The sequence below is a fragment of the Uloborus diversus genome, unplaced genomic scaffold (assembly GCF_026930045.1).
Source record: "Uloborus diversus isolate 005 unplaced genomic scaffold, Udiv.v.3.1 scaffold_247, whole genome shotgun sequence".
Taxonomy (NCBI): Eukaryota; Metazoa; Arthropoda; class Arachnida; order Araneae; family Uloboridae; genus Uloborus; species Uloborus diversus.
Window position 1 is genome coordinate 141,601 of NW_026558403.1, and position 11,530 is coordinate 153,130.

Sequence of the window (11,530 nt, forward strand, 5' to 3'; positions counted from 1 at the left end):
GGCAAAAAATTTTTTCCTTTTTTTTAAAACCTTGAAAGAGAATATTGAGGATTGTGTTCTCCAGGGCTAAAAAAAAAAAAAAAAAACTGGCCTTTATTTTAAAAAAGCCGAATTTCTTTGACTCTATATTAAAGGTTACTATACATTTTCTTTAGGTTATCAATTTTAAAGAATAACTCTGCTAAAAATAAAAGGATAAAAGGAAATAATACAAATCTCGGAAACCTAGTTATGTTATGTATTCTTTGTGAATAAAATTGTTGTCAAATGCGAGTAAAAATAACAATAAATAAAATAAATATGCTTTACTCGTAGCATTACCACACACAGGAAAGCTTTTTTTTTTTTTTTTATGATTATATAAATGATCGATAATGATTTATAAATTCCAAATAAAACTCATTGTGCTTATGTAAATGCTTTTTTTTTATAAATTAATCCCAAGTTCAGTTTACTACAATTACTTCAGTATAACTTCGATTTTGTCAATTTAATGATTACATTTTACTGGTCTGGGTTTGACTACATTGACTTCAATGACTTTTTCCAATCCCTTGTTAAATCAAGGTTATATTGATTTTATTCGTCATTATATAAACAGTTATTACTATACGTCTCCGAGCTTATAATATATTGATGATTTTTGTTACCATTACTTATATAATCCATTATAACCCAGTTGTATTTAGGATTTACAAGTAATGCATAGAAATATAAAAGTTCCAAGCAAGTTATATTGTACATTGTAGTATTTGGTTTGTAAAACTCTTTAGCGATCTCCTTAATTTCTTTAATTATATTTTCGTCTTGGTTTATGAGTGGAAAAGTTGTAAATTCTATGTAAAGGATGTTAAATTTATTTGTCTGCGCTAAATGATATAAAGTACCATACATTAACGAATGACTAATGATCTTCTCAATATGGGATTTTGCTAAAATTTTAAAATCCAATACTAATTGTAAGGTAATGTTATTAAAGTCTTTTAGCGCTGAATTTTTTTTATAGTACTTGGGTAAATTTTTATTGTGGTAAATTATAAATTCATATAGTTTATCAATTGGACGTGTAGCATCTTTTAATAATTCTAAATCATAAAAAGGACGATTATCTGCACACTTGAAAAGCATCTCTTTGTTCTTACTTTCTCTTTATTGCTTTAATGTTAATATTTTCATAATATATTACCATTGTTTTAATTTTTTTCTTCGGAGGTTCCGCTCTCTCCTCGCTATTATTCTTAGATTTATCATCATCAGAACCTTCATCGTTGTCAGAATCATCATCACTCAGAGCATTGAATGAAAAAAAGCTTGAATCTTGATACTTTTTGTATTTGCTAAACTCTAAATCAAATTTTTTCAACAAAGTGTCTTCTAATGATAAATTTAATTTCACGTTGCATAAAAAAGCTCGAACTGATGATATTAAATCAGTATACAACACTTTTGTGTTTGGAATAATTTGTAAATCTACATGTTGTTTGAATTGTGCATATGAATCGGTCATTTTCATAAATTCATCTTTGTATTCTAACATTATGTCTGGAATTTTCGGTAAATTTAATAAACCTGTTTCGTAATCGATGTTTTGCCTCAGATGAATATATGCCAATATAAACAAACCATCCCTGGCATCTCTTTCAATTGTATCACTGTAATCAGCTTTAAATGTCTTCCTTTCAACCTGCTCAGAAGTTGTTGTTGGGGGGTCATCAATAAAATTAGATATAAATGGAATAATTAAGATTCTATCTCGAAACGCATCGGTAACCGTACAACTTAGTGGTGTATTTGTCGAAGCTATAACTTTTGCTGTTGGAATACCACTGGTATTTGCCTCATACAATGTTCTACAACTAACTTTAGATCCTCCGGTGAGATCTTTCAAGAAAGATTGACTAATTGACCCCTCCAGCTCCTCGCAAGATATAACACGACAAGTATGTAATGAAGACGCTAATTCTGGTTGCGGTCCAATTGTGTTAGTTTTTAAATTTACACTTTTCACAGAGTTACAATACGACCCGAATACCTCTCCAATCAAGTTGAAGAATTTCGTTTTACCATTTCTAGTCGGTCCATGAAGAACGAAAAATCGTCTGTAATAATTAGTTGCTATAAAAAAACTTGATATTATATTTAACATAAAAATAATTAATTCGTACTCAAAAAACATAAATTTACACAACTGAGTATAGAAAAATAAAATACTATCTAGATATTTATATTTTACTCCTATGTTATATTTTTCCATAACAATTTTAATAGTATCAAAATAATCATCCGATTCATTCATTAAAAGATGCTTTAAATATTTACGAAAGAAACGTTTTGATATAATAAGATTATAAAGTTCTAGAATATTTTCATCTGATGCTAATGCAAGTATTTCCTGTTTTGTTAAACTAATCCGAATTTCAGTGGATGATAAAAAATATTCAGGTACAGTAGCACTAAGACTAGCAGTTAATAAATCCAAAATGCCTTTATCTGTATTGAGGTGAAATTTATGTCTGTCCATTTCGACTGTGATGCGATCTAAATTAGCTTCTCCTTTCAAACTTTTAGCAATTGCATTTGTAGTGAGTTTAGTTAATGTTTTTACATCAATACCATTTTTTTCCAAAAAAAATTGTGTTCGGTTGTATAAGAGTTGAACATGACATTTTATATCCTCAATATTTTGTTCCATCCAGTTTTCACACACTATATTCCAGAGTAAAGTTACTGCTTTTTTACTTGAGTACTTATATTTGCCTACTCTTATCGGTGTGTAGCGATTGATAATTTTTTCGATGACTTCTTGATATTCCATTGCTGTTACGCATTGTAGAACTGACTCTTTCATTTCCTCCAATATACTATCAAAAATGTTTTTTGCTGACAGCGTAACCATTGTTCGAACTCTAACATTTGAGGCACAATATAAAATAGTTTCTACTGTAAAATTACTTGAAATATGGAGTAACAGTTTTTCGTTGATGATTTTCAAATGACGAATTAAATCATCCAATACATTTAAGTTTCCAGTTAAATTATTTAGTATTTCGTGAGGTGAAATATTTTTTAAATGCTGACAAAGGGCATAAAAGATAGGTAAAAAATAAAAACCATTATTGAATAGCATAATTGTTCTGAGCGGGTGGGTATCTTTTCTCCAAAAGCAATTATCGTCTTTAATTAATTGATTAACATTATGAAATATATCAACATGTGTGTTAGTACTTATTTTGAAAAGACGAAACCAGTATGAAATAGCATAATTGCTAGTCTTTATATTGGTTATTTTAAAACAATTATTATGTAAAAAGTTAAAAGTAGTTAACCAGTCCAAAGATTTAAAATTAAATATATTTGACTTAAATACTTGAAAGGTTGAGCTGTTCATATATAGAGTACAAACAGAGTTATAGTTTTTAACAATTTCATTAGAAATAACAGTTTGATAGCTGATTTGTACAAATTCTATTCCGCAATGTACTACATAAGGCATCATACAGTTTAAAATTTCAGTCATCATTTGATCAAAATGATAATTTATAAGCTTTCGAAAAATTGAATTTGTATTACTTTTCTTATTTTTAAATTTTATATTCTTTAATTCTGTCATAAATGCGTTTTTTTCATTTAATGGTAAACAAAATTCTGTATTGTTTTCAATAAAGCTAATATTAAATGGTTTATAGGTGTCAAAATTTGGTTCTGCTGCTGTTGATAGATAAATGTATTGAGGGATATTTAACCTTACAGTATAATTTGGAAATTCTATGTTTAGTTGGTGCTGTAATTGGGTACAAAAATAAATGTAATCATCGTTTGTAATAATAAATTCTGGTAAGTGAATATGAATTCCACCACTTGATCTGGTTGCAGCTATGAAAGTAAAGCAATGTCTGCTGTTAAAAACAGCTTTTAAAGTGGGTTTTAAATAAGATGTCATGTATTGAGACTTATCTACATTAGTATAAATTCCTTCAAACTCAATATCTAATATTAAGGAATGAAACTTAGCAAAAGCCAAATCCATCGAATGATGCTTAGCACTGCTAGTTGATTTAACATAATTTCTTACATACAACTCGTACTCTTCGCACTTTATGTAACTGGTAGTATGATACAGATTATCATACATTAAAAAGGAATCCAAAGGAACATCCTGTTCTTTATTTTCCATTTTCATTGAAACGATTTATAACTCTACCATTTGAAATGATTTATTTGTAAAACTTGTCATGTTCTTAAATAGTTTTATTTTTTTTATTAATAATTTATTAATTTTTTAAAAGAATTAAAATGGCTACTTATTACCATTTTTTTTGGGGGGGGGGGGTGATATTTTAAAAATTACTTGTATTGTTTTAGTATTTTAAACCAGTAAGAAATAGCACGATTATTAGTTTCAATTTTTTTAATTTCCGACTGATTACTAAGCAAGAATCTATATAGAGATAGCCAATTATCTTTATTTTTTGTAAAAAAACCTTTTTTAACATATATAATTTCTGTATCCTTATAAATTGTGCATATATACCCTGGCATCGGTTCATAGGAAAAAATAGTGTCATAATTCAATTTTTTGTATTTAATGTTACAATTTACAACTAATGGCATCATACATTCATAAATTAGTAAATATAACTCACTATTTGATTTTATCTCAGAAAAAAGTTTAAAATGTTTAGTTTGGATTTTTATTATTTCGTAATCTCTATTTTGCATGTCATTTAAAAGAACGGATTGCTCCTCTGAATTTAATGTCCAGTTTAAGCTTATAGGTGTGTATGGTAATGTATTTGGTTTTGAAGCTGTTGATAGGCAAAAATTAATCGGAATATCTAATGTAACCCTAAATGTTGGATAGTTTACATTAAAATAATCTTGAAGTTTATTACAAAGACATATATAATCATCATTAGTTATGCGAAACTCCGGCAGATGTATATGAATTCCCCCGTTTTCTCTCGTAGCTAAAATATAGAAGGAACATTCCATAAAATGAGATTTAATGATGGGTTTTAAGTAATCACAAATGTAGATATATTTATCATTACTTGTAAAATTACCTTTAAAATCGACATCAAATACTAATGTATGATACCTTGCAAAGGTTAAATCCAAGCAATGATGCTTTTTGAAACTTGTTGATTTAATATAATAATCAATAAACAAACTATAATGTTTCCGAGATACATATCCAATACCTTTATCTATATTATACATCAATAATGAATCTAACGGAGCATCAACTACGTTTGCGATTTGTTTATACAAATCCATGTATCTGCTTTTTTTTTTAGTAGCATATTTATTAGGTTAAGGATTTTTTTTTTAAACTTTTCTCCTTGTTTTAATGTAAATGTAAAATTAATTTTAATGATTAATTGTGATGAATTTGGAAGCAAGCCCTTAAGCAATCACACTGAAAGATCTACCCTGTAAAATTATAAAGACAATGTAATGTAAAAAGTTATAGTGTATATTTTAGATTTAAAGTCGTATGTTGAGTAATATATTACTTTTAAATTGTACTTCACTAGGTTTTGCTAAAACAGGAAAAAAAAAAAAAAACATTGTATTAGATATGTGGAATAAATACAAAGTCTTAAACAATAAGAAACAATTTTATTCGATAAAATTATTTGCTCTAAATGTATATTTTACTGACTTTAAAGTTACTATCATAATTGGTTTCTTATAAAGATGCAGTGATTTAATTTCGGAATTTACAAAACTTTTCCATCTCATTGCATTAATTACTTTATTACAAGCCTCATATGGATTCTCCAGGTGAAAATATGCTAAATTTAGTAAGTCAACAAAAATTTTTTTTTGACTTTTAAATAACTTTTCAAAGTTAACCTCTTGACATTCTTCGACATCCATAATCCATTGATTAGATTCTGAAACAGCTATATCTGTTTGACTATATGTGTAATCAATAAAACTTCCAGCTTTAGAAGGATTTTTTTTAAGAATTTTCAGTTGAGGACAAGAAGTAGATTTGTACTCGTGCAATGGTTTTGTTTTACGCGTAATACAATAGGTTCTTGGATTTCTACACATGATATAGGCTGAAACTAAAATATTTTTCCAAATTAACCAACCTTCTCCAACATCGTCTCGGCTGTTTTTTAGTGCATTCATTATGGAAGAAATTATTGTTTGAGTCATCCATTTAGTAAGTTTGTTGGATTTTTTTTCAAATCCAATCGTCTTATAGATGCCATTTTCTTCATAAATATATCTCTTTTTTGATATAACCAACAAGTAGGGCATTAATTTATCGTATTGTAGAATCATAAATCTTTGATTTAAATATTTGTTTATTAAATCACAATCATTGTAAGGGTAATCTACCACGAAAATACCATCAGTATCACAATATACAGTTTGTAATCCTAGACGTCTAGTTGTAAATTCACTAACGGCTAACAAATACATTCGAGAATAACATGTTATGCTCATTGCTATATCGACATAAGCTAGGGGCGAATCTGTGCAACCCATACATCCGTAAATGGAATTTAAAAAAATTTTTATATTTAGTTGTTGTGTAAATAAATTAATATCTTTAGTTTCTTTGTATTGTTTTTGAAGTTGTTTCCTTTTTTCCAAAAAGATGTAGGTTATTTCAGATAAGAAACCAGTATTTTTTTTGTATGACACCATTACAAAATTATGTTTTTTTGCATTGATTTCTGAATGATTATAGTTTTCATGCATAATTTTAGAACCTAATTTTATTACAAATTCATTCTCTGAATGAATTTGGTATGGTACTGCTTGACATTGCCTTTTAATATCTTCTGATAAACTTAAATAATTATCAATAGTGAATAAACCCGAAGTTTCGTAACTAATATTTTCATTCATAATTATAGATGGATACATACTTAAAAAATCCAAATTGATTACATTTTTGAAAAATTTTCCGCACTTACTATAATTTAATGCACCTTGGTATTTATTTTTAGGAGGAATTAACAGACTTGCATATTTTTTAGTCAAATCTGAATCTACAGTATTTTTAAAGAAATCAATGTTTAAAAAATACCCAATGCAAGTACCATAACTTTTAAATACTTCTAGTATATATTTTGAGTTACCAAAATAAAGAGCTTGTTCTAGAGTTATGTTTGATATGTTTGCTCTCTCTATGAGAAAAGTCAAAGCTAATTCGTTGTTAAATAATTCGTATACTAATAACGAATCTTCTAGACAATACTGTAAACATTCAAGATATGTACCGAATTCAGATAGTGCAACGGTTTCAGGCTGTAGAAATTCATAGCAAACATTTTTATCTTTTGATAGTAAAACATCAATGTCGACTTGTTTTGTGTAATAGCCATGTATTGATGTAGGTTTAATTGGATATTTATTTTTATTTAGTTTACTTTTAGCAACTTCATCCAGTTTTAAACTTGGTAAATTATAGCTAGAAAAAGTTTGTATAAAATTAAACATGTCAATTACTATTTTATTTTGAAATGTAGGCACAGTAAATGCTCCAATTCTTTTTGATGAGTAAAGGAACAATTCATTCCTCATATCTAACCAAACAAGTCTTGCTAAGATACATGGTAAATCAAAATTGTTGATATTATATCCTGTTATAATATGACAGTCCTGAATTAAGAAGTGAAAATTAGTAAGCAATTCTTTTTCTGAAAAAAATTCAAGATAGTCTTCATTTCCTAATTTTAAGCTCTCATTTATTGGATTCAAGTATAAAAGTCTTTTTTCATATTCAGTAGGGTTGTTATAATTCCATTTTATTAAACTAATCATGACTATTTTATCAGATTCGTCATGACCAGTTGGTATACGATTTTTCCTATCTAAAGGTACGGTCTCCAAATCAAAAGATACAATGCGAATTTTAGGAATATCTTGAATTATAGTATTTGGGTGGAAAGATTCTAGAAGCATCTTGTTATCTTTGGAAACATTATACCACTTGTAAAAGAAACTTTTACATTTATCCCGCATGCAAAAATCTATGTATATTCGAGTTAGCCAATCATCCTCTGAGTAATAAGAAATTTTATATTTATTCATTACTGTGCCTATGTCACTAATGTAAGCATTCTTTGAAAAAATTTTGTAAAAAGGTTTTTTTGAGTAGTTTAAGGTTTTATTCTTCAGTAATCTATTTTTAAAAGTAGGTAAAACTTTTTTGAACTCCAAATCATTTGTAAGTAGCTCATAAGTTAAATTAATTCCTGGGAAAAAATATTTTATGGTTTTTATAACATGTCCTATATTTGCAGTACAGACCCCCAACCATTCATTATATTTTTTTTTTAGTGTAATAGTATCACCATTAATAGTCACAGCTGAAATTATTATATTTATACAATTTAGATTACCTTTAACTTTGGTTCTTTCTTTAGACCAAGCAAAAGTGTACACGACTGACATAGTAGTTGTTAAATCCTTCTTTGACATTCATTCAATGTTTATAGTTTTTCTTTATTCAGCAATTTTTCATTATATTTTTTTAATTGTCTTTTCCAAAATTTTGTAATGTATTTATTTATTTCAGTTACAATTACAAGTTTTCTTATTATTACTTTTTTTTTTGAGTAATTACAGATTTATTTTAAGCATATATTTTTTCAATATGTTTTAAACAACTAGAAAGTTTGTTTTTTCCCCCGATACAAACCTTGAGGTTTAAAGCATATTTTTACCCATGTTTGAAACAAGTTTAGAACTGACAATGTTATGTATGCGTAGTTTGTAAATAAATTGTATATATGTGAATAATTTGAAATAAATATCTCAACTAAGTATTGAAAGGGTCTAAAAAAAAAATATCAAGTGAAAAATAGCGACACCATCTATCCAGTTAAGTTTTCCATGTGTAATTTAATCATATTTAAGCAAATTGACAGAACTAGTAGCTATTGTATACAAACTGGTTAAATGTATGCGAATTAAATGTATCGGATTATGTACTCCGAGTGAGAGTGCGTCTATGATGATAAACCTAGAGTATACATGAAAAATAGTTTTATAATATGAACTGTGATAGATATTTCGTTAGTTTCCATGTTCTAGCTGTACATATCCCACTAATTACACCATTTCCTATTAATTTCATAAAATTATATTTTTTAAATTCTGTTAATCCTAAAAATAGAAAGCATAAAATGTTTACAATAATAATAAAAAACAAAAACCAGCTTTTTGTTAACACTAAGCTTATAAAGAGAATGAACGTGGTCCAAATTCCAACGCTGAATAGTATACCTGCTGTTATATACATGCTTAATTTTGCTGAATTAAATAATCTCGCCATTCTATGGGTTTAATGTTATAATATAAAGTTCGATATGTGATTTTAAGGTATGCTTTATAAATAAAATTATTGATAAATATAAATAAAAATAACCATAAAATAAAGAGTATCATCTTTATTAAAAAGTAGACACGAAGATATATTTATCATTACTTTTCCTATACAAAGCAAGTATTTTTTTTGTTTGTTTTGTAAAATGTTATAAAATATCCATAACTTACTTTCCCATTATGATAACCAGAAGGGTAAGAACTGAACTAAATTTGCTAGATTTAAATAATGTAATAATTAATATTTATTTAAAGTAGCTCTAAGTTAGATATACTTGAAAAACAAAGTGATGAGTTACCTAATAACAGAAATTTTAAATAGCTTAGAATTCTTAAGCTCGATCCAGGAATTGTATTTGGAATTAGAAGTACATGATTATTTAACTTTGTATCATAATATTCTAGATCAGCTATTGTACAATAATGATATAAATAACTTTTTTGATTTCGAAATTGAAGAGCTTTTTCTTACACCTGAGGCTGGTTTAACTTCAGAGGAAATTAATCATTTACAGGAAAAAACTATAACTGAAAATTTTGAACCTTGTTCAATTTGCCTAGAAAATTTTAATGAAAGAGAAATAATTATAGAACTACCGTGTAATCATGAATACCATAAACCCTGTATAAAATCTTGGTTACAAAGAAATGAAACTTGTCCAATTTGTCGAAAAAGTGCAAGATTAAAATAAACGGAATATTAACATGAAAAATTTATATATATATATATATATATATATATATATATATATATATATATATATATATATATATATATATATATATATATATATATATATATATATATATACACTTTTGCTTTATTCAAATGAACTATATGGAATATACAGATCGCATTTTCAACTATGTAGAAAAACATCATCCAAAAATTTGGAATGATATTAATTTAATAGTTCGTCCTCACAAAATTTCTTCAGTAAAGAAAATATTTCATAAACATTTGCAGTCGGTAGATAACATCAATATCTTCAACGAAAACATTAAAAATATACCATTGTTTTTACTCGAATTTTGCAAAGCTATGGAAAGGAATTTTCTAAGTCCAGGGGAATCTTATGGTATCCTCTTAACATGTCGCTGTACCAATAAATATACTCAGAATACACTTGATAAACGTCACTTAAGAGAGAGTAGTTCATGTTTCGATAATATAATACACTCTATTAGCAAGGACCTTGATTTTGAATTAAACATTTATACTTCATTAAAACAAATTTTTGAAATTACTAATAAACATAAATTGACTACAATTTTTGTGAAAAACTACAGAATTGAAGAATTGTTAAATTTGAATAAGTTTGAGACTTGTTATCTTACTACTAATAATAAAGCGTCAAATTTAACTAAAGATAATGTTTGCATCAATTTTAAAAAGTATATAATTACTGAGAGTTTTGTACCAAAGTATTTAAAAATTCTACAGAAACGAGAAGATAGGTATTATATTTTTCGAAACATCAATCAAAGTAATATTATTGCATTTACAGATTTAAAGTACATTTATGAAAAATGTGGTTTAGTATGTTACATTTTTAATTTAATAAACGTTATACGGTTGCAATTTTTTAAAACTGATAATTTAGAAAGTAAACATGAAAAGGATATAATCAATATTTTAAGATATCAATGTTACTCAGGAGAGCTCCTATCATTAAACCGATTTGGATTAATGAAAAATAAAAATAGATCGGCACTAGATAAAATTGGTTTCGAAGCAATCAAACAAAACTATGTAAATGAATCTATCAAAGGTTGCATATATCCAGTAAAAACATCAATTGACAAAATATTTTTTGGGCAGCAGTTTAATTTAGGAAGCGGATATAATTTTTCAGTACTACCAAAAAAATAAGTATGAATAAAACAAACTATAAAATATTAAAACGTGCCCATAAAGATATCCTCATGGGAAACAGTATTGACATCGAAAGTCTCAAAACCATAAAAACTTCCGATCCTTTAATAATTGATAGAATTAATGCATTTGTAAATAGTAGCTCATTAAATCCAGACTTCTCAACTATTGTAAAGACTTTTTCCAAAATTGATAATTCATCTTCTTACAAAGACGAATTAGTGATGAGTTATCTATTATTAATTGGGAAACTCATAAATCATTTCATGTTAGACCACACATTGTTTCGACCATATA

The 11,530-nt window shown here is 26.8% G+C and overlaps 1 protein-coding gene across 1 annotated transcript; it reads left to right on the forward strand.

Annotated features, from left to right (window-relative positions):
* Nucleotides 1-10,195: 10,195 nt before the first annotated feature.
* Nucleotides 10,196-11,230, forward strand: LOC129233202 (uncharacterized). The gene has a single exon (XM_054867264.1). The coding sequence runs from the start codon at nt 10,196-10,198 to the stop codon at nt 11,228-11,230; it is 1,035 nt and encodes a 344-aa protein (XP_054723239.1).
* Nucleotides 11,231-11,530: the final 300 nt, after the last annotated feature.